Source organism: Pan troglodytes, chromosome 13 (genome assembly GCF_028858775.2).
Source record: "Pan troglodytes isolate AG18354 chromosome 13, NHGRI_mPanTro3-v2.0_pri, whole genome shotgun sequence".
In the NCBI taxonomy this organism is placed as follows: domain Eukaryota; kingdom Metazoa; phylum Chordata; class Mammalia; order Primates; family Hominidae; genus Pan; species Pan troglodytes.
In genome coordinates this window covers 68,025,710-68,050,972 of record NC_072411.2, presented here as the reverse complement: position 1 = coordinate 68,050,972, position 25,263 = coordinate 68,025,710, and the positions used below count along the sequence as shown (strand labels likewise).

Here is a 25,263-nt window from a genome sequence, read left to right as displayed (position 1 = left end):
CCTATGCTTTATCAGTTCTCATCGTTATACCTTTTCTCTCTGACAGGAATACTCTCTTACTCTATCCTGCTTCACCTGACTCATCCTCACCCACCACATACTTCTTGTCCCAAATGTCACTTTATTCTACCCTGTCCTTCCTAGATTGAGCTAGATGGTGTTCTCAATATACTCTATACTACTCCTATTAGAGTGTGTGGCAATTGCTTCTCTGTATCCTCCATCTGATTGTGAACCGACGAGGGCAGACACTAAGTCTATTATGTTCACTATTTTATTTTTCAAGTCCTAGTTTTGATGCCTGGCACATTTTTGGTAGTGAAAAAGTTCAAATATCAATAATTACACCTATTACAAACAATACAATACTGTGACAGAAATTGTTACCATTTATCAAATAAGCATACGCCAAACGTTATTCATGTGTTATCTTGTTCAGTCCTTATGACAAGGATGTGAAGTAAGAACCATTTTACAAATTAGAAACCTAAAGCCTAAGGAGGTCGGAATAATTGGTTAAAGTCCATAAAACCAGTGATTGTGATTCAAACTCAAGTTTCTCTGATCCTCTGAACAGTAGTACTTTCAACTCTTTCATTATATAGATATACAGTTTATTTGCCCAGTAGACACTTATTAAGTATGTTATAATTTAACATTAAAAATCAATGTCAAAATAACATTATAGAAACTCTGTGCTCAATTTGGCAAAATGAATTTAACAATGAAAATTACTCATTTGATTTGCATTTTGGTTTCTAGCTTGGGGATTATAAATGCAATTTTTCAGAATTTTTTTGTTTTCTTTCCAATTTTTTTGTATTGCCATGATTTTCTATTGACTCGATATATCTGAAATATGTTGCTTTTGTTCCCTTATATTTAATTATTGATACAAAAGTTTATGTGTGACCTATCGAAAGCAAAATTCAGAGTAGTATATTAGAGCCGTATTCCTCCACGTTCACTTTTATACTGGGCAAGTGTTTGACTAAAGAATAGAAACAATTGACATTTTGTAAATATGAATAATCACTGAAGATTGTCCTTTCAACATACAGCTTGATGAAGAAATCAACTGGGAATAATGTGGGAATTAATGAGTTAATATTTGAGTTTTCTAGCTGCCCTGTGGAAATGTTGAGTCTCATTACAGTGTCTTTTCCATTGATATTATATTTTCCTTTGTTGAGAGTCTTTAATAGGGGTCATTTTAATTTTTAATATGCATAGTGTACAATAGAAATATTTACTAGTGCACAATGTACACAATGAAATATTAATACTAGCATTTCTGAGGTTGTAGAGAACCTCATTTTAGCATGACTTAGGAGATATATGTGTCACAATAGTAAAGTACCCAGCATTAAAATAGTACCTGTCCAGCTTTAAAATAAGTACTTTGGGTAATATTCTTTATATGTTACATTTAAATATATACATGTGTTATGTTAAATATATATATTAAATATATATATGTACACACATATATACATATACAAATATATAGACATCGCATGACCACATATTAAGTATGCTTTTGACCCTTAAATTCCAGATTTATTTATATTACTTATTATAATTTGAACTCCTACTAAACTCTATAAATAAGCTCCTTATAACAAACCAAGTTTAAAAATAAAAATATAAACATTGTAGGATCAAGTCAGAGAACAAGAAAAAAAGCATTTAATCACTTACTCTCAGAGAATATTGAAGAAAGTTTTCTTTGCCTTGCTTTGTTTTGCCTTACCCTCAAGGTCAAAATCATTTGCTATAGTAAAGAGCATTTTTAAAAAACAAGAAATTTGCATAAATCCACTGCGGAGGAAAACTGCTCTTACCATCAGGGTTGTAGTTATTAAGTGGTTATTGAATGCCCTGGTGTATAAGGCAAAGTGGATGCTTCATATACAACGTGGTCTCTGCATTCTGTCAGCTCACATATTAAGTCAGCCTGCCAAAAATACATGGATGATACAAGTCAGTGTATAAGTGTATAATTTAGCTATTAAGATTCATGTGTGAAAATATACATATTCTTAAATAAACTAGCCTATTTAGAAATTGGTAAAATTTAAGGTTGATTCATGGTTTAATAAACATTAAAATAGATTTTAAGAAATATTCCGGGAGGCCGAGGCGGACGGATCACGAGGTCAGGAGATCGAGACCACCCTGGCTAACACGGTGAAACCCCATCTCTACTAAAAATACAAAAAATTAGCTGGGTGCAGTGGTGGGCACCTGTAGTCCCAGCTACTTGGGAGGCTGAGACAGGAGAATGACATGAACCCGGGAGGCGGAGCTTGCAGTGAGCCGAGATCACGCCACTGCACTCCAGCCTGAGCGACAGAGCAAGACTCAGTCTCAAAAAAAAAAAAAGAAAGAAAGAAAGAGAAATATTCCATTAATCTCTAAAACAGTGAGAACAAATTACTTTATTAGTGAATAGCAAATTTCAAAATGAAATTAAATTTCAATCTAAGAACAAAAAAGGAAAAATTAATCGGCCTTACTGATTTTTAAATCTGTAAAAATACTTATTTGAGAATATTTTAGTTTTGCCGTTATTGAATTTCTTTAGAATTTTATCTGAATTCGTATTTCATGTGCTAACATAGAGGTGGACTTTTCCTACACATCTGAAGAGGAGCTTTTCCTTCCCTTTTTGAGTATTTAATAATAATAGTGTTATTATCCCAATCAAATAAAGAATTGGACCACTTCATCTTTTATCTCAACCATTGTAAGAATATATTGATGCAAATATACTGGTTATGAAGGTTTTAATACAACTTTTTTAGCCTATGGTAAAATATTTTAAAAAATAGATGACAACATTTAGAATTTGGATAATATTAATAGCAAAAGTAAATATGACTGTATATTATCTCAAAAAACATATTTACAGAAAATTTTTATTTTCAAGGGTTCATGGAATATTTCTGTAAAAGTAACCATATACTGGAGTTCAAAGTAAAGCTCAATAAATTTAAAATAGCTGGCATATAGGGTTATCCAGTCACAATGTAGTTAAGCCTGAAATTAATAATAAATTGATAGAATTCCAACCATTTGAAAATTAAGAAATTGCCTCCTAAACAAATATTGAATAAAAGCATAATAAAATACCAAAATAGCTATTTCAAAAATAAAAGCATTTTATGTCAAAATTTGTGGAAGAAGACCAAGTAGTCATTAATATGACTTAATATTACTAATATGATTAAGAAGGGATGAAAGAACCTAACAAATATCTTTGAGAAATCAGAAAAGGAACAAAAAAGGAAGAAGATATACATAAAGAGGAAAAATAGTGAATTATCAATGTAGCAGACAATATTGGTATAACAGGTTATGGTTCTTAGGGAAAAAAAATCAGTAAGACACACAAACTTTGGTGTATCAGGCAGAATTCTAAGACGATCTCAATGACACTTGCCCTTGTATAATCCCCACTCCATGAGTGTGGTTGGAACCTGTGGATATGGTATCACCCTTTAATTACATTACATTTATGACAAAAAGGGGGATGATGTTGGGTGGGCCTGACCTAATCAGGCAAACTCTTTAAATGCACAGTGATTTCTCCTGCTATCACATAGAGGAAGCTGAAAAGATATGCTCTGCCTGGCCTAGAAAAAAGCAAACACCCATATTGTAAATTGCATACAGCAGCCATGTGGCCAGAGACTATGGGTGGCCTCTAGTTGCTGAGAGTGGTTCTGGGCCATGAGCTGGCAGGAAAGTAGGAAGCCCAGTCTTATAATTATGAGAAATGAACTCTGCCAACGACAGTAAACTTGGAAGAAGATCCTGAGCCCTGGAAAAGAACTGGATTTCCAGCCAACACCTTGACATCATCTCAATGAGACCCTGAGCAGAGAATCCAACTAGGCAGTGCCAGACTTCCGACCTACAGAAACTGTGAGTTGGTGAATGTATGTTAAGATGCTGGGTGTATGCTCATTTGTTACACAGACACAGAAAACAAATACATTTGGCAAATAATCCTTGTTAGGAAAACTCAAATGATTTTCTATGTGTAAAGAGCAATTGCAATCAAATAAGAACACTAGTACTCCAATAGAAAAATAGGCAAAAGATCAAGCACCGTGGCTCACTCCTGTAGTCACAGCACTTTGGGAGGCCAAGGTGGGTGAATTGCTTGAGCTCCGGAGTTCAAGACCAGCCTGAGGATCAGATGCTGTCTCTACAAAAAATACAAAAATTAGCCGGGTGTGGTGGCATGCACCTGTAGTCCCAGTTACTTGGGAGGCTGAGGCAGAATTGCTTGAACCTGGGAGGTAGAGGCTGCAGTGAGCTGTGACTGCATCACTGCACCCCAGCCTGGGTGACAGAATGAGACCTGTCTCAAATAAACAAACAAATAATAGTCAAAAGAGACAAGTCATAAAAAATATAACTGGAAGACAAACCTTAAGAAATATTACTCCTAATTGTTATCAAATAAGTTAATATCAAAACAATGGTAGTGTAATTTCTGGTTTTCAATTTGGCCAATAAAAAAGAAGAAACAAAAGCAAAACATGAAAAGGAAAACAAAACAAAAACCCAGGTAAATAATGCATTATGCTGATGAAGGAGATCCATGAGACAGATACTTAACACAAATCTCAGAACATGGTATCTTTCAATAAATGTTGAGTAATTGAATATTTCATATACAGCTAATAGTGAAATTAAAAGCCCAGCTACATGTGGATGGTTTCTTTGTCTCTAAGGTGGGAATAGCTATTTGCTTCTCCTTGGTCAGAGATGATCACAGGATTTTTCATTTATTTATTTGTTTGTTTGTTTGTTTTTTTGAGACAGGGCCTCACTCGGTCATCCACGCCAGAGTGCAGTGGCGCAACCACAGCTCACTGCAGCCTCAACCTCCTGGGCTCAAGCCATCCTCCCACCTCAGCCTTCAAAGTAGCATGCACCACCACATCCAGCTATTTAAAAAAATTTTTGGCCAGGCGCGGTGTCTCACACTGTAATCCCAGCACTTTGGGAGGCTGAGGTAGGTGGGTCACCTGAGGTCAGGAGTTCAAGACCAGCCTGGCCAACATGGTGAAACCCTGTCTCTACTAAAAATATAAATAATTAGCCAGGCATGGTGGCAGGTGCCTGTAATCCCAGCTACTTGGGAGGCTGAGGCAGGGGAATCGCTTGAGCCCGGGAGGCAGAGGTCACAGTGAGCCGAGATTGCGCCATTGCACTCCAGCCTGGGCAACAAGAGCGAAACTCCGTATAAAAAAAAAAAACACACACCATTTTTTTTTTCTTTTTTTTAGTAGGGACAGCAGGATCTCACTATGTTGACCAGACTGATCACAGGACTTTTTTAGCCACAGTCCCAACATGTTACCCAGACTGTGCAGGCCCAGCAGCCATACCCACTCTGAACTTCCTCATCCTTTTCTCCTCCTGAGTCCAGATCTGCTCCCTCATCACCTTCTCATCAGTCCTCACTTCACATCTCTCTTGGATTTAAGACTGTCCAAATGTATCATTTCAAATTCTGAAACACTACAAAGTCATAGAAAATTAAAGCTGGAACTTTAAAGATCATCTCTTCATTTTACATATTTAAAAAATGGGCTAAAGGAAGAATTATTTGAGCAAAGCCACACAGAAAGTAAGAGGTCAAACCAGGTCTGGGTTTCTTTCCAGTTTATTGTTGGTGGCTTTCTTTCCACTACTGTGGCCTGGGCCAGGAGAAGGGTGAAAAAATAAGGTTGTTGGCTCCACTGGAGGCCATAACTTGTTTTAAAAGTTCTTGGAATAGTCAATTCAGAAATGGTGAGTGACAGATGTGGTTTGGCTGTATAAAGTAATTTACATCATCTATTTACTCCATATATGGATCATTTTACCACATGATAATGTATACACATATTCTGCATATATGCAAATAAAATGACCAATATGCATACTTATTGTAATGAGGTATAGCTATAAAATATTCATAGAGGCACCATGTTGAATTTAAAAAGAGCTTTAAAGTTGAGAATTTTGCATCCTAGTTTGTTTTTTTTTTAACCTATTGTGTGCTTTTTGCCAAATCAATTATACTATCCAGGTCTACTTTACCAATCTGAATATTGCAGTTTTCTGAGGTCATGTTCAATTCCAACCCCTCTCAGCTTCTAGTAAAAAACCTGAGTATAATTTGTCAAGTTTACCTGATTGGTAGTATATGTTTTCACGTAGCAAAGCTTTCACATTTTGCTGCTTCTGTAAGCCTGGTTGTTGGTACTTAACATTAAAAAGTCAAAACTACTAATTATTTATTTCTTGAAGAAAAAAGAAAACATTGTAACTTTTCTAAAATGATTCAGTGTGACATGATCACCAGAGTGACATCCCATTACTTTTGCCACATTGTACTGGTTAGAAGCAAGTCACAGGTCCTGCCCATACATAAGGGCAGGGGATTATACAAGGGCATGACAACAGTGGCCAGAAATTTTGGAGACCATCTTAGAATTCTGCTTACTACAGACTATCATGAAGAAAGCATGTTTGCAGACATAAAGAAGAGATTCTTACATGTCATTCAACATACTGTCAATTCTTCAAGTTTATAGATTAAACCCCTGAAATAACTTTTTTAATACCCACAAAGATACTGTCTCTTCACTTGGTATTACCCCGCCCCCCACCCAGTTACTAGTGGTGTTGGTGACAAATTCTAAACGTTAAGAGCCTTTTTAAAATAATGGCTCTTTGCATTAGCTTAGTGCCAAGTTGTTTCATCTGAAATTGCTAAATCTTGAAGATTTTTTTCATTTTATCACCTTTTTTCCACTGAAATTCATGATACTAAATTCCACATAATTTCCCCTATATTCACCACACATATTTTTTCTTTCATTTAATATCATCATCTTAAATTTGGGCATGCATTTCCCCAAATTTTGATTCAATTATGGTTTTCCAATACATTTTCAAAATTTTTTAAATTTTCATTTATGTATTTATTTATTTTAGAAATGGGATCCAGCTATAATGCTGAAATTGTTCCCAAACTTATAAGTTCAAGCAATTCTCCTGCCTCAGCCTCTCAAGTAGCTGGGACTATAGGGAGTTTTCCAATATTTTAAATAATATTTTAATCAAATTTTTTCCATGTATCATGCATAAATTAGATGAAAGTGGAACTTCCCTGCTTGAATTAAAGCCTTCAGCCACTTAAGGCTGGAGTGAGATCTCTGGAGAACATTGGCTGGAAACACCTCTTCTGTAATATTAGTAGGACAGATGCCTTTCATTGCAACATACATACTGAATGCTGGTATAATTGTTGATTGAAATTTAGCTGTACAACTTATTATCTGCAGATGATAGACTTCCTCTAAGTTCTAAAGTACATTAAAGACTAAGCATATAGCATTTTAGAAATAATTTATACAAATTATGTGTTTAAGCTTAATGCCTTTCTTGTTTTTATAAACTTACTATCATCTTTGAGAAGGTCTGGGTGACTTTTATATTAATGTTTTTATTTATTTTAATCTATTGACTATGTAAAAGGTTTACTATTTGTTTAATTTAATTTCAATTTCTGTATTGTATTCCTTATTTAACATGCCAATCAAAACTCTTGTTGTTCCCCATGTTTTGGCTAAAAACAGTTTAGTTCAGTCACTTGTGAACTTATTTAATTTTGTTTGTTTTTCTTTCCTTTCTTACACTAATGCTCATTTATTTATATTATATATAAATTTCTAGAAAAAGCACTAACACTTCTCTCAGGTTATCATAGTTTATCTAGAGTAATTCATTGACATAAGCCCCATTGCTTATGGTTTAATCTTTCTAATAGTCACATGTCACTTTTTCTGATGTTATTATGATTTGAAAGTAGGGGAAAATTCTTCTTACTATTATGAGAATCAGGGTCTATCATAAGGGTTAGCCATGATGTGGCTTACCAGCCTCCCTTTGCAAAATGCTGACTTGGGAAGTAGAGCTTAAGTCAAATATGAATACCATTTTTTAAATCTAATTTTTAATCATATATTGTTCCTGAAAGATGTATACACTTCTCTGGATCCCAAACATTCAACTGCTCCATTTATTTACAAAATAAAAATGACATGTATAAAAATGTCACTTTAGGTGCCTTGTTCCAGCATGGGTTCATTGTTTGGAGTGCTACATCAATGTTTTAGCATCAGCTGCACTTGTAATTCATCATCTATTATTTCTGTTTAGTTTTTTTCCCCCCAGAGGACAAATATGTTAATGAATCATATAAAGCAACCTGAATTTAGTGTCTTCCCAGAAATTTATATTTGTAACTATTTAAAAAGTAAATATTCACACCTAATTGTATGGTTTTTTAATGTACATGTATCTATGTGGGGGATTTACTGGTATTACATTTATTCAATGATTTTGACTTAGTTTTTATAAATACAACAACACTTTTTAAATGCATTTTTCAAATTCTACAAGATTAAATTACACACTTACAGTATTTTAGAATAGTGTAAATTGATTTGAAAATAAACATAACTTATTCTTGATAAGCATACCATTCAGCTGGTGAAAATAGAAATGTGCAGATATCCTAGGCAGTAGCCAACTACCTGAGCAATTTTTGCACATCAAGGTCATCAGTTATTGTATTTTACTGAGAAAACTGCAAGTGTCATGAATTTTGTAAGTCCATTAGAACGAAGAGAAGTTATAATAAAATATGTGCCCAAAGTAGTACCTGTAAACTGTTGAAAGGGGTTTAAATAAGAGAGCAATTATTACTCTTCTGCAATGATGGGAGGAAAAATCACTAGGAGAAAAAGTCAGAGAACATTAAGAAGTTCACCTCGGGCTGGGCGTGGTGGATCACGCTTGTAATCCCAGCACTTTGGGAGGCCGAGACGGGTGGATCACAAGATCAGCAGATAGAGACCCTCCTGGCTAACACGGTGAAACCCTGTCTCTACTAAAAATACAAAAAATTAGCCAGGCATGGTGGCGGGCGCCTGTAGTCCCAGCTACTTGGGAGGCTGAGGCAGGAGAATGGCATGAGCCTGGGAGGCGGAGCTTGCAGTGAGCCGAGATCGCGACACTGCACTCCAGCCCGGGCGACAGAGCGAGACTCTGTCTCAAAAAAAAAAAAAAAAAAGAAGTTCACCTTGATTAACATACAGCTTCTATCTGTGAAAGACTAATTTGGGAGATTTGATTGGAACTCTAAGTTGAAAACAAAAACTTCATCCATCACTAATATCTGAAACAGAGGTATTCATCTATTCATTCATTCACCAAATGTTTGTTAGTCATTCACCATACATACACTAAGCTTTGTGGACCACAAAGGTCTAAGTCACATGAGGCTAGAATGAGGATGGCCATTTTTATTTATAGTTAAACAAAGAAAAGGTAACAAGAATAAACAGAAATTTCATAGGAATTTGGAATGTGACTGAGAAAATAGTTATTTCAGAGATAAAATAAGGAAAACTGACTTTTGATTACTGCCAATGTTTGAAATAAGTAAAAGTAAACCAAAAAATTTGAGTCTGGGTGCTGAAAGAGTGATATTGCAGAATCAGGAATTTGGTTAAAGAAGTATGTTTAAGATTGTTTAAAAAGTCATTACTTAGATTGAGAGCATACTAAATTTGAGTATTATTAGGCACACCTCCACTTTCCTACAGTAGTTCAGACAGACTGTAGAATATACTTATATTGCTTTAAAAATGTTTTAAAATTAATTTGTAAACATGTAGAAGATCATTTGTCTAGACCTGCAAACTTTCCAAGTGCAGATATTCCAATGGAATGCTAATAAGGGCATTTGATCATCTTTTAAATCACCTTAAAATTTCTGAAATATGGAGTGACTCCAAGCTCTATGCATTAAAAAAAGAAAGCACACTTAGAAGTATATTGTATCCATCCATTGTGACTATCTTTGGCTTTGCCATTAATGTTTTACAATTTGGAGAAGTAACACTATTCACCAATTCCTGGATCTACAGCCCACCCATGGTCCCAGTTTGTTTATAAAGTAGTCCTCATGAAATAGCAAAGTTATTCAGAAACATTTAACATTTTAAATATAAGATAATTTAGAGTTCATATTATCTTGTAATGTTCATACAATCATACAGTTCATACAATCTTATAATGTTATTAATATCCACTACATTCTTCAAGAGTTACCAATGTACTATGGGTACTTACAAGCACTTGCTCATGTACTTAAAATTAGTAGTAAGTTTTACTTTCCTAACATTTAGTAGACAGGGTAGAGTTTGTGTATGTCCAATTGCATGCCAACTCTTACATTGTTCAATTTTCCATTTTGATGTTATTCTCGTATTGTGTTACATCATCATTACACTATCTTGGTTGAGTAACTCAAAGGGATAAAATAGGAATGGAAATCATATAAACTTAAAACTCAGGTTTTTTTGTGAATTGAGACTCTAATGAAAAAACATCAGAAGAACCATAAGTCTACATGTATTTTTAAAAGGTAATTCTGTAAGAGTGACCATCTTAGGTAAGCATCCTAAAAATAAATGTCTAAATAAGAAATATAAGATGAATATCTGAATATTAAAACTTATTGAACTGTTGATCTATTTGTCTTCTTCAGAGAATGCCATTTTGAAAATGTGTCAAAAAGTAACATAAGGTCTTTTGGGTTCTTGTAATTTTCACAGAAAATAGTCACAACTTAGGTAAGTCAGATAAGTCTTTGTCTTAGAAAAAGTAAAAAACAATGCTTTAATTCATAAAATGAATAAGTGGTTTCACTTAAAGGCAGAATAAAAATCATTGCTTCAGAGGTATCATTAAAAGTAGTATTCCTCATAAGAAAACAAATATGGTTGGCAAAAAAGCAAAACTAGTTATTGGCAATACTTTATTATCAGTGTATCAGTATACTTTAATATCATGCAATAACAATTGCATGATATTACTAGTAATCAAGGAAGAACAATTTTTATGTACATGTTCATGCCAGGATCTAATTTACCTTACAATTGGATAAAACACTTATGTGCAAAGAATCAATCATTTATGTGTGGCACTTACATGAAGATTAATTACTCAGCAACTTTTTGTTCTGCTTATTACTGACAACCTATACTGATGAAGAGTAGATTTTTATGCTAATATTCAATTATTTTGTGAGTCTTGATATAGACTGGAAAACTATGTGGGGATCAGACCTAGCAGATAACAATTATATATATAGAAGGTAGATTTGCTATTATAATTCTTTGTACCTGAATGCCTCTCCATACAAATTTATTCACAGGAAATAATATCCTTTCTAGTTCTTAATTAATTTTGGCGAAAATTGTTAAAATTCTCAAATTCCATTCTCTAACTGTTTCATGAAGAATGGGCATTTGCTTTTCTACAGTGAAGAACAATGGGTGATGAAATGTTGCTCACATGGTTTTTATAAAGTATGTAATGAATTTCATTATGTCCCGGATAGTGCCAATCAAGGTCATTTTTAAAATATGAAGGCACTTGTTGAAGTGACAAGTCTGAGCCTATCACTTTATGGCCAAATGATGAATCTGTGTAATGTTGAGAATAAGACATAAGAATTTCTTCAGAAGATCATGTGATGTTATGAGTAGTTTGATTGAGAATGCGACTAACGCCTGCCACTAGGTGATTCTCTTCGTTTGTCAGAGGAAGAAACCAATGACTTATTCCTGGATATGTTTTAAATTCAGTGCAAATGCTAGAACAGAACACAAAGATAGTCAAAGCTAAATGCAACCCGAAAGTAGATTATGATCTATTTACTACTGTCTATCATGTTGAACAATCAACTTTTCAGCTTCTGAGCATAGTATGCAGGCCTATTTAATATGTGTTAGAATGTTGAAATTAGTCTTCAGTGAGAAATATTTTGTAATTTCAAAGATCATCTTCAACCTGAATTCACAGAGCTATGACAGAGCTACATGCCATTATAGGTCCTAATTTTCTGTAATTGTCAGGTAAGTTTTTATATTTTAAGAAATTAAAAGGAAAGGAAAGAAGGCAACTAGATATGGACCCAGACATATAAGCTATCCTTCTTCAAGCAAATACAAATATTTTGGTGAAACTTTTACTGAAATATCAACACTCTCCTATGTATGTGAAATTCATATTAACAATTTTAATATTGTGTTTAATTTTTACTATTTACAATATTGTGATAACGGGTTGAATGGCTTGTTGCTATGTGCACTTGAATGCCTATTGTCGGGTCTACATAAGCCTGAAGTTTAGAAAATACTGTAATAGATTTGATACTCCAATAAGGACAATAGATATTTCAGTTATCAGTGAATACTCAGCTGGTAGCATATTGTTGGTGTTCAAAAAATATTAGTTGAATAAATTAATGAATTAATTACACTTGCCAAAAACTTATAAGCCAGTTTGCTGGTCTTCAGAAAGAGCGTCATGAGTTTTTCCTATCTTAATATGTTAGTTAATATTTTCTATTATCTCTGCCATCTTTGCCTTCTGAGAACTCTAGAAAGAGAAATGTGTATCCCATCACTATTGTCAAAATATGAAGGATATTGTTATTGTTGTTGTTAACTAGATTTTGTTCTTTCAGTTTCACATGGCATATTAACATAAACATGATTTGTCAGAGGAAACTGAATTTTCCCACACACTATCTCATTTTACAACACTTCAGGCTCTAAAATATTTGCCAGAAATTGAAGATGTCTATTTAATATCTCTAAGGTTGTTTAGTGATGTAATTTTTGACATATTTTATAACAATTTCTCTCCAAACGACCACATTTATAGTAAATAACTCTGAACACCTTAACCATGAATCTTAGTAACATAAGTGAAAACAACAGGTAGTATTTGTACACACAGGTAAGACATTGTTAAAGAAATATGTAAAGTCAAACATTAAACTGCAGAATAACCTAACGACATTATTTTCTTCTAAGGTAAGGTTTCTCTTTCTCTCCTGCTCCTTATCCCTTACTCTCCTGTTCCTTTTCCCTTTCTCTTCCTCCCTCTTCTCTTCCTTCTGTCCCCTGCTTCTCTAATCCACAAGGCAGTGTTTTGCTCAGTACACGTGGCTGATGGCCTTTTGTAACCTCATAACATAGCAATCTGATTTCATGCTTACATTGTGAATTATGGTAAAAGGGTTAGCACAGACAATGATTTTCTTATTTCTTCCTCTTATTCAATCTCTCTTTTTCTCTAAAGATATCTCTACCTCAAGAAGAATAAAAAACAAATTCATAGTAATAATCCTTTCTTGGCAGGCAACTTATTACTAAAATTGAAGGACTTTACTTTCTATGTCCATCTCACTTACAGAAACTGAATGAAAGCAGTAGCTCATCAGAAGGTAGCACTGTGGACATCGGTGCACCTGCAGAAGAACAGCCCGTAGTGGAACCTGAAGAAACCCTTGAACCAGAAGCTTGTTTCACTGAAGGTAAAGAAAAGAATCCTAATGTTAATCTTTCATTTGGAGTGCAGCTTGTTTAGCTGTTGGTCAGCTAAAATAAATCACATATAATAAAATGGCACTTTGTAATAGATATAATTCAATCACCTCTAGTATGTTGACAGACAAAAAAACTTAAAGTCTAGTGTCATGCTTTCATTATATCTGCCCAATATGTGGAAGAGATTAAGAACATGGAGGAAAAATATTTTAGTACCATCAAAACTTCTAACTTATATTTTTAAATTAAGTAGTGATTTCACAATAAGTTGGCATCTTAGACACTACTGAAAATGATCCTACACAGGATTTGCCTTAAAAGTAACTTTCTGACTGCTAAAACTAAATGGATTGCTAGTGCTAAATTGTGTTTCTTTAATGAAAACATCAGTTTCCAATAATTGTTGGATGAAATGAGGAATAAATACTGCCCTTGAAACTCTATACCTAAACAGTCACTAGTTGAGCCTGGTGCAGTATGGGCAATAGATAGAAGAGATATGTTTTTCCTACAACTAATATTTCCTGTGGTCTGATATCCCTGGGAATTTGAGGTTTGGAAATATGCATACTTTCTATTTGATGTTATTTTTTCATAGGCCTAGTATACCTTCAGTCTTCTATTCCCTATACAAATCATGCATATCACTTAATGTCCTTTTCAAAACTGCCCTCATCTGACCATGGTGGAACAGCAGCTTGTTCCTCTGAATGGCTGTAAGAAGTATTTCCATTTAATTTACCCGATAACATACATTATCCTATGAAAACTCTTTCTCTTTTTGAACAGTTACATGTTACTTTACTATCTTTTTTCTCTTCTTTTCCTCCATTCCTTCACTCCTTAGTTCCTTCTTTCCTCCTTCCCTTCTTTTCTTCCTCCTTTTCTCCATTCATTCCCTTTCTCCTTTTTCTTCAAATATATCTTTCCTTTTTTTTTTTTTTTTTTTTTTTTTTTTTTGCTTTGGAGCAGGGATCCTGTATTTATATCTTTTTCTTTTTTTTTTTTGAAAACCAGATTTTTTTTTTGGTAAGGTTCTTGGAAGTAAGGTACATGTTCTGTGCCTTTTTGTGTGTGTACCTAAGTGCCTTTGTGCTTACAGTGGTACTCAGAAGTACCTGTTGATTTCATTTAGACTAAGTGAAAGCAATGTGTGAGGAAGGCAATGAAAAGTCAAAGCCAAATCATACAAATTAGATTTTAGTGAACTAAATTAATTTTGCAAATTACATAAGCCCTTCTAGGCACATCACAAAAAATCCTAAATGGTAACAAATGCAGCATTGTTGGAAGAGATCTACATTTTTACTCTATATCCTTTATAAAAGGGAAGTTTTCTGCTTAACATTATTAATGTCCAATTTAAAGTTCTTTTCTGGAGTGACTTCAACAGAGTGCAACAGGATGATATGGTACAAGGAAAAGCTACCTCACATTTATTTGTAATTTACAAAGTTTCTCTTGGACAATAACACTATGAGGCAGACAAAGCAAATACTGTCTGCTAGGGCACCATTTAAAGTGGCTGAATGTTTCCACAACTTCACACAGCTGATGAATGTGCTCTTACTACTCTAGGCTTAGAGAGCTATGCTAGCAAGACAGAGATGAGCATAGTAATAAAAAGACAAGACAAGGACATTGCTAAAGGATATTATGGAAGCAGAGATACTTTATCTACTTTTATTTCAACACTTTCTGCAGGCTGTGTACAAAGATTCAAGTGTTGTCAAATCAATGTGGAAGAAGGTAGAGGAAAACAATGGTGGAACCTGAGAAGGACGTGTTTCCGAATAGTTGAACATAACTGGTTTGAGACCTTCATTGTTTTCATGATTCTCCTTAGTAGTGGTGCTCTGGTGAGTGAGATTAAGAAAAGGTGATACAGCACTAATTTTTAGAACATTCTAATACTGATGACTTATTAATCCTTTGTTTCATTGTCTTAGTATCCAATGCATTTTTAATTATCCCACCTTGTATCTTCTATAGATTTACTCTATAACTCTATATTTCTGGATTAACTTCTATGTATGTAAATATAATTTTAAGAAGCTAATCATTAATTTTTGCTTACTATTAAATAGCCCAGAAAGTGTAGCCCTTCAGCTTACTCATTAACACCAAAGGATGTGAATATTCAATTACTCATTGTTTAATTTTAAAAAAGTTATTGGAAGCCCTGGGATGGGAATATATATTCTCTGAGTTCTGATGAATTTTGTTTCCAAATGGTATTTATTATTATTATCTCTTGATGGACAGTAGTAAGTCCTTAGGGACCACTTCTCTGTCTTTTTCCAATTGTGTGCTCACTATTTTTGTGCTACTTAGGAAATAATGAAAGTTGGTAACAATAAATATTGGGCAGCATGCCCAAGAGATTCATTTAAGGATGGGTTTATCTTTATAACAAGGTGCTCACTTCATCAGAATCAATTTATTTTTACAGGAAAATTATTTATAAAAATATAAATAAAACATACAGATAGCATTTTAGGGAAACACTAACACAAAGGAAAAACCATAGATAGAAAAAGAGAAAGAAAGAGAGAGAAACACAGTTTGCCTGATTGAAATGCAAGTGTGTTACAAGTTTCTTTAACTTTTTATAATTCTAACACAGACATATATTTACCTGTAATTTTTCTGAAGAAAGAAATATTTTCTACACGCTACTTTAGAAGTCTTTCACCATTGAAAGGAATGCATACTTAGAAGTGAAACATCAAGAGGTTCATAATAGAAGAATATATATTAGAATCTAAATGAAAAGTAATTTCATTTAATCATTGTCACGCTGTATGTCTGTTGAGAAACATAAACTATTAAAAAAAACAACAACAACAACAAAAAAGCAGATGAACCCAACTATTTAGTCAAATTGGAGAGTGCGAAGATCAATCACAATTTCTGCTTTACAAAAGCACAAGCTTTCGTTATTTCTTCAACCTCCTTTCTATAGCAAAAAAAAAAAAAAAAAAAAAAAAAAAAAAGCCAATAGAAGGAAGCAAAATAAATGAAACAAAAGGAATATATAACTTCAAGTTGGGATGGCCACATCAGGATACAACATCAAGAACTATTTCCTGACTAAGTCAAATTAATTCATTGGAATCATACTTTTCTTTTTCTTCCACCAATAGTCTTTCCCCTGATTAAATAAGTAAAAGACCTTTGCGAGGAAAAAAAAAAAAGTAACAGTAACTACTGTTTCTCTGCCCTCCTATTGCAATGAAATGTCATATGCATATGATTAGATTTTTAAAATAGCTTATGGAGTAAATTATTTTTGAAAGCTAATAATGTGTAACATTTTCTTTATAGGCATTTGAAGATATATATATTGATCAGCGAAAGACGATTAAGACGATGTTGGAATATGCTGACAAGGTTTTCACTTACATTTTCATTCTGGAAATGCTTCTAAAATGGGTGGCATATGGCTATCAAACATATTTCACCAATGCCTGGTGTTGGCTGGACTTCTTAATTGTTGATGTAGGTATCGTTCATATTTTTGTCTCTGTTCAAGGTAGCTTGTCTTATTTATATTCAAATTCTACAATAGTGAGTCTCAGACCACTATGTTATGTTGACAGACTATAATAACCACTAAACGCATATATGCAATGAGAGTGTCATTTCTGGAAGACAAGGGCTAATTTAATTCTGATTTAAAATAGCATTGGGGGATGGAATCTATGGTAGTTCTCTAGTTATCTGAGAAAGCTAAAGAAAAAACAACACATCAGCAGTTGGTAGGGAAAGTAGTGAAACAGGGAACTTAAAAGGTATGTTGCTTAAATCCTTTATGTTGTGAGTCAGACAGACTCAAGTTTGTATCCCAGGACCATCACTTGTTCATTTTGTGCCACTGAGTTAGTTTCTTGGCCCCAAACTCTTGACCCCCAACTTGTACAGTATTAAAGGCACTCAATAAAAACAGTGATGCTATTGGGTGCTACAGTCATTTAAAAAAATTCTCTTTGATCTACTCAAACTTTTTAAAGAGTAGATTTAAATAGTAGATTATATGGATTATGACTTCATTATAGGGAGTAAGGTATGTAGAGTGTAGGGAAAGAGAAGTCTACTTTATTCAGCAGTGAAAGTTTTCCTAGAATGTAAACTAGATTTACGGCAAGCCCAAACAGCCCTTTATAGAATTTGTATCCCCAATGATTAATACTGCATTTACTGAAAACAAGTGACTGACTTCAAGATGTGTTAAAGTTAAGCATCATGTTTTCTATTATCAACTTGGCAAAATTTCAGCTTTAGAAAGCTACAGCAAAACTATCCTGATTTCATATTGAGTAGTTTTACCCCAAAAAGATACTAACCCAGCAAGACTATGAGGGTTTCTTGTGGAAAGTGTTTCTTGAACTAAGAATCATTCATGCATTGTATTTCCTTGACCCTGAACAAAGGCAAAACTAAGCTATTTAAAAAACTTAACAATGTTACTGTGAAATGAGCCAATTGAGAGAAATCTCAAAGGAAGAATTGCTTTATCACATCAATAAGGGAGAAAGTTTCTAATATTGAGGTTTCAAGCATTAGAAGTTACATTATGTTTCAATTTCAGAATTGTTTACACTATAATTTAAATCTAAATGTAATTTAACCCTTTAAAACTTCCTGACGGTTTTTTTTTAATTATGTTTATTACACATCAGCTTTTTCGTGGAAGTTTTTTAGTGTCATTTTTGAAACATTTTAAGAAAATAATTTTATAGAGAATTTTGTAGTTTGTAACAATAATATCTTTATTTTCAATGTTCTGTTTTAATTCTTTAATGAAGATCAGTATAGCACTCTATAAAAAGACTAATCACAGCACATCTCAAATAATGTAAGAAGTATATTAAATATGATACAATTAATACATTTTAAAAAAGAAAAGTTTACAAAAATAGTGTCCAGTATATGTGGAATTCTCCAATATTAGCCTCTTTCTAACCAAATAAGTTGTAATCTTCCTTGAATACAAAGTTTTGGTAACTTCCTTATTTAGAGAATTAGATACGTAAGATTTTTTCCTTTAGTCATGTATATTACCTACAAATGAATACAAATGAAGTAAATTTATTGCTGTGTATTTGGTAAATATTCATTGATTGGCCCTTTGGGGCCAGATATCATGGCAGAAGCCATAAATTAGTATAAAAAATATTGAGGAAGTTTTGTAATGGAATTTCTTTCTAAGTTACTTATGTAAAAATAAACAAGTGAAAATGCAAGGTATTAACAAGACAAAATATCACCTTCAAAACTGATGCAGTTCATTAATTTCTGAGAATATCAATTATAATTAGTTGAATATACTGATGCACAGTAGAAACTTCCTGCTTTTTTTAGTACAACAGCAGTTTTTGTATTTTATAACTAGCTACAAGAAAAGCCTTAAATTCAACAGCAACTTAATAAAATAAAGGAAGAATAGCCAATGAATTTTTTTCCACCTTGATTTCTTCTTTTATTTTACTAATTTTTACTTTGCTTTTTTTTCTATTTATTCAGTTGATAAATTATATATGACATTTAAGGATTTTTTTTCAACTAGCTTTTAATTAATGTCCTAAAAATTACATCCTTTACATCAAACTGAAAATATTTCTTTAATTTTTTAAAGGTTTACTGAAAATGTCTGAACATTTATCCTCTGAATAATTATAAGCAAAAATTATACTTGTTGTATTAAACAGCAACTACACATTGATGATTCTATTTATTAATTGTTATTATTTTTGTGTGTGCAGGTTTCATTGGTCAGTTTAACAGCAAATGCCTTGGGTTACTCAGAACTTGGAGCCATCAAATCTCTCAGGACACTAAGAGCTCTGAGACCTCTAAGAGCCTTATCTCGATTTGAAGGGATGAGGGTAAGAAAAATGAAAGAACCTGAAGTATTGTATATAGCCAAAATTAAACTAAATTAAATTTAGAAAAAGGAAAATCTATGCATGCAAAAGGAATGGCAAATTCTTGCAAAATTGCTACTTTATTGTTTTATCTGTTGCATATTTACTTCTAGGTGATATGCAAGAGAAATAGGCCTCTCTTGAAATGATATAATATCATTTATCTGCTGTGCTTATTTAAATGACTTTATTTCCTAATCCATCTTGGGAGTTTCCTTACAAATCTATATACAAAAAAAAAGCTGATGCATTATTAAAGTACTATGTGTAATGATATAATGGTAATCTAAAGTAAATTCTATATCAGGTACTTATTCTTTGTGATGATATACTGTACTTAACGAGTTTTCCTGAAAATAATGTGAATCACACATGTGCCTAAGTATGAGTGTTAAGAAAAAAATGAAAGGAGTTGTTAAAACTTTTGTCTGTATAATGCCAAAGTTTGCATTATTTGAATATATTCAAGGTGAGATGCTTAGATATTAAGTGTTGACTGAATTTATAAAACTAGTAATACTAACTTAAAGATTACATACAAATCCACATCATTTTTATAACAATAAAGTAAAACACTTATAATGAACAGAAAATATAATTTTGACTCATTACTATAGGTAATTTATACATTAACCTTAACTTGCATCTTATTGGTCAGAGTCACACAAAATGTTATTTTATCCTTTTCAAAGATGCAATAATCATTTTCCATCATTCATAACAGATTAGAAATTTTGCCATTTGACTTATTTTCTATGCCTTTTTTTACAGCATGAAGCATTAGTTTATAGATATATAATATAAAAAATTAGTTCTGCTTTTTAAAAAAAAATTATCAAAACAAAACACTGAATTGTGTGATTCCAATAGAAAAATATTGCTCTTTCACCTCCTAAGGTGTAGTTACTTTTATGGAAACTAAGCTGTATTGCAGACTTCCATTTGCACTTTGTAGATTGTTTATAGCCTTATGTTCTCTTCTCAAGTCTTATTATAAATGTCACTTTGTAAGAACGTAGGACTTGTCTTAGATTTCCCTAACGTATATGAAAACTTTGTCCTCATTATCAACAACTCAGAACAATATAATACAAGTAGTCCTCTTTTATTTCTCACAGAGAGCCTCAAATTTTCACCAAAATGTTAACAGAAATTATCTCTGGGGTATATAAGAATTAAGTCTGTTTTCCAATTAAATGTCACTTTGTTTTGTTTCAGACTGGCAGTTTCATTTCTGGAGAAAAAAATGTCATTTGTGTACATTCTACTTGAAAACATGTTGCCTGAATCAAAATATATTTTATATGGTTTGTGAAATCTGAACAATGCTAAACATTTGAAAATATTATAAACCAAAAGGTTTATAATACATTTGACCATTTGAAAGTTTATTAAATTCATTGGTCAAGTGCTCAGATATTTCCATACATTACACTTCATTTCTATAAAAAAGCTGATCTTATCGGTATACTTTTAATTTTCTCAGAAATAACCATATCTATAATTACTAATCAATAATGCTTTTTATATTAAAAGAGGTTAGTTTTTGAAACTTGGAGTTTTACACATAAAATCCTTATAAATGCTGATAGTGATATAACTAATAGTTTAAATGGTCAGACTTATGAATATGGCTCTATTCCTCATAATGACAACATACAGACAGCACTAAAATGACTAATCTCTTCAATACGTGTTTGGCATTGTAGAGTCAAAATAACGTTATAATTGATTCTATTTTTTATACTTCTAGTGTTTGGATATTTTATTTTGTAAAAATATAATCATTAATGATGGTGAGGTTGGATATAAGAATGATGATTATGATTGGGAAGTGAGATTTGAACATACTCAGAAACTCTCATTTAATTCTTTGCCCTAGCAGCATAAAATCACAATAGCTGCGTCAAAGCGTAACTCAGGCACTCATTTTATTTTTGTTGTTCTGTTATTTTTTCAAAGCATGTGCTTTTATGCAACATTACTGAATAAAGCATGTTGTACAGTGCTTGATAAGAAGTTAGAAAGTAACGAATAAATTATCATCACGTTGCACTTTGTGTTTTGCATGTTTTATGCACATTTCTGGCTGACAGCTTTTAAACATTTATTGTATTTCAAATTTCCAGTCCAAATTTTTCAACTTGTAAAATTAAACTGAGTGAATTGATGTCGTGAATATCTAGGGTAAAATAAAATTTGTGTTTAAATTTGTATTTTTAATTTCCTAACCTAGGAAATCTTAAATACCTTCTTTTTCAAAAGAACTCAAGTCTTAATGGATAGGGAAACAGACGGAGAGCATCATGAACAAAAAGTAACACCAAATGTTCTGTCATATCAGATTTCTAACTAATAACAAACTATATATTTCTATTTTGTATAGGATAATCTTGCTCCAACTTGGATGGGGTGGAGCGCTGGTTCCTCCCCTGAGCCCTTTATTATGGGTACTGTATTACCCCTTTTGCTACCTTTAATCCTTGCACTGTGACTTATGTGTAGTGGGGTGAGGGAGGGATTGGGAAGGGTACTATTAATGCACCACAGTAGGGAAAATACATAATTTACATCCTAATCCCCTCTTTTCAATTGTCTTAAATTTCATTTGAAAAAAAAAAAAAACCTTTATGAATTTACCCTCTGTGGATTTTAACCTCAATGGTTGATATCTTTATTAAGTTTCATTGAATATGATTTAGTTATGTGTATATGGAGTTATCCATCTTTGGGGAGATTACTGGATTGGTGAGGGTGGGGGACCCTGGTGTAGAATGATTATGTGAAAAAACAATTTAACTTGTTAAGCTCATGATACTGTTTGAGGCATACAGCCCCTGCTGTTTAGTACATTGGTCTGGGTCCTGAAAATTACCAGTTAGATACCATCAGTTGATTATTGATATGTATGAGCAGATACTAGGGTGCAATATTTCAGGTTTCATAAGACTGGTATTGATTGTGACCACTTTCATTTTTTATTGTGTAAGTTCATATGGGGTTATTTTCAAAATGTTAACAAGGCAAAAATATATTAATAGTTGAATAAGCACATGTGAATTGTGTTGTAAACAAAAAGTTAGTATAAAAGAATCCACTTATTTGAATTATGCAGAATAGAATACACACCTAGAAATAAAACAAAAAGTCTTATCATGAGTATTAAGATAAAATTTAAGGCATAAACTCACTTCTTAGAATAAGTAACTCCCAACTAACTTTCTAGGATTTTAAAAGATATCACAGTGAAAACATACATAAACATAACTCTACATTTTATTTATTCTTAAAGTTTAAGTGTATTATACAAGAAGAAGAGTTTTTATATTTGAGAGACAGAAAAAGTCAGAATTTTTGTTTGGATCACCAATATATCATAGCTTACAAAAAACCTGTCTTAATTAAAACCCACAAAATAATTTTTTTAGATTTTTAAGAAAGATTCTATTATTTTTCTTTATACTTAAAAATGGATGATTCCTACTTTGCCCACTTTTTTTTTATTCACATAGATTTTCTTTATTTCTATTAGAGAAGCACTAGAATTCATGAATAGTGTTGATTTGAAGTTCAAAGTAATTAATTCAGATAAAAAGACATTTCTGCATGTATGAAAATTTCTAATGTGAATTTGCATATTTAATTATCAATCCTTCATTTAGTGTAGACTTATTTTTAAAAATGCAGGTAATGAACCAGAAATAGAATTGGTTGTGCTAGAGTAGAGAAACTTTATTTGATGATTGTTTTGAAAAAAAAGCTTCTGAGAAGAAACAACCTCTAGTACAGTATTAATTCATTAAGATAGCTCCTTTCTCAGACATTTCCTTTCATGTAGCCTGAAAGTTCAATTTGTTCTTTCCAATTTATTCAGACTAATTCTGCCTACTTTCTTCCCCCCATGAGAACCAATTACTGCAGCTTTATTGAGACTGAAAAAAGTTAATACACCTCCTTCTCTGCTGAACCAAGGAATGGCTTGGAACTCTTGGGAAAAGACAATCTTTTCTATGATCTTTCATTGTCTAATTTAATACATCATAAATATGACTATAGCTTTGTATAATAGACTCCCCAATACTGTGCCAGATGTTTTCTAAGATAAGGTTCTTTTATGTTCACAAAAAAAATAAAACTTTTCTCTGGGCCAAATGTATGCCAACTTTGCAAATCATATCCTGAAGTGCACTGCTGCAGAGTACATGCTTGCATCATAAATTCCATAGAGTTCGCTTTAACTCTAAATCAATCCCCAGTTTCAAAGTAAACCTCTCAAACATATTACCTAAGCACAAACTTCTCCCTGTGCTCAGTTCCTTAATTATTCTCATCCAATATTCTAACATTTAAAAATTATGCTTTGATCAATAAATACCAATCTAAACTTTGCTTCATTAATCCATTCATTTTTGTCAACCATTATTTTATTCCTATATTCAAAGCTCTCTGGTATGTTCTTATATTCAAGACACTCAAGGCCCTGGAAGATTCACGAACATATTTTTGCAACTTAAATTTTTAGAAAATCTTACAATCTGTCAGGATTACACTGAACTCTAGTACAGAGTAATATGGGTACCAGATAAGTGGGAGCAACTCTTCCACGTAGACTGGAAACAGCACTAAATGCTATTTATAGGCTACTTTCTGAACTTAACTTGTTTTAACCTCATTTTTCTCATATGCCAAATGAGAAGGCAATACTGAATTATCTGTACAGTTCTGTTCAGTACTAGAATTCTGATTCTTGAATTCAAAGGGGAAAACATTCCTCTTTATTTTGGAGGCTAAACTGGGGGACAAAGTTAGGCTCCATGAAAGAAGTGCTATTTGAACTAAAGCCTTTGAGAGGGGAGAGTATTTCAGAAGAGGAGCTATTAGACAAGGAATTTCAATGTAAATGCCATCTCAATCACCTGGCAATTATATTAGCACACGGTTATTATATTAATTGAAGTGGCATGAAGTATAGATGACCAGGGAAGTTAAAACTGGAAATATAGATTGTGGAGTGATGTGAATACCAAGGTAAGAAAAATATTTGGTAGTTACCAGAGAGCCAATAAATAACTTTCAAGTGGGACTTGGGGAAGATTAATTCATCTTACATAGATTAAATGAAGGAGAAGGTTAGGAGACAGATGACAGTGCAAGTATGAAATAACAGAGGGCAGTTCTAGGTGGTGACTGTGAGAATGGAAAAGAGGTGGCAAAGCTGAGAAATGTTTCGAAGAAAAAATGTGAGACAGGTAATGTGAAAAGAAAATCGAGAAATAGGTATAGATAATCAGTGTTCTGCTCATACTCTAAATTGGGTGTTGAAGGCAAAATACATATTTTAATTAGTACTCTGTGTATACACACTAGAAACAGCATTGTAATCTGGATAGTGGACAAAATATTCAGAAAAGAAGGGAAATAGTAACTTGATTTCAATTTCCAAATCTCTAATCTGAAAGAAATCTAATTCTATTCATCCATTTAAAATAAATTATAAAACGAGAATTTATGAAGTCCATTGTATTAATGCAGACAGTCAGATGAGATAAGGCAAAGTGTCACGTGTCAGCTTGGTAGTTGCATAGGCCACATCATTTGGTTCTGCCTGGATAACTCAACCAAATTAATTTTTCATATTCATCCCCTCCACCTTTGTCATTACTGGTATTCTTATTTTCTTTGGCCCACTTATCACACTGTTTTATGTTCCCCAGAAGGCCTAGAGTTCTTTACAGGCTTTAAACAGGGATCAGAAGTATAAGAAATTGGCTCATGTATTTTTTTTTCAGACAGGCAGTTAAAAAAAATTGTTCTAAAAATACACTGGCATCAAATGGCAAATAGAAGATGTT

General features: G+C 32.8%; 1 protein-coding gene and 1 long non-coding RNA gene across 13 annotated transcripts in view; one reads left to right on the top strand and one right to left on the bottom strand.

Annotated features, from left to right (window-relative positions):
- Positions 1-25,263, bottom strand: part of LOC107973643 (uncharacterized) — a 156,880-nt gene that overhangs the window by 82,171 nt on the left and 49,446 nt on the right. For all 7 annotated transcript variants that reach the window (XR_008546812.2, XR_010150122.1, XR_010150123.1 and 4 more), the window contains 2 exons: positions 13,349-13,465; positions 1,845-1,957 (listed from right to left, as the gene is read on the bottom strand). This is a non-coding gene — a long non-coding RNA (uncharacterized LOC107973643). The remainder of the gene's footprint in view (positions 1-1,844; positions 1,958-13,348; positions 13,466-25,263) is intronic.
- Positions 1-25,263, top strand: part of SCN1A (sodium voltage-gated channel alpha subunit 1) — a 139,918-nt gene that overhangs the window by 99,953 nt on the left and 14,702 nt on the right. For all 6 annotated transcript variants that reach the window (XM_024354710.3, XM_024354708.3, XM_054679923.2 and 3 more), the window contains exons 19-22: positions 13,351-13,471; positions 15,189-15,343; positions 16,812-16,985; positions 19,250-19,372. In XM_024354710.3, the coding sequence (XP_024210478.3) occupies positions 13,351-13,471; positions 15,189-15,343; positions 16,812-16,985; positions 19,250-19,372 (573 nt within the window). The remainder of the gene's footprint in view (positions 1-13,350; positions 13,472-15,188; positions 15,344-16,811; positions 16,986-19,249; positions 19,373-25,263) is intronic.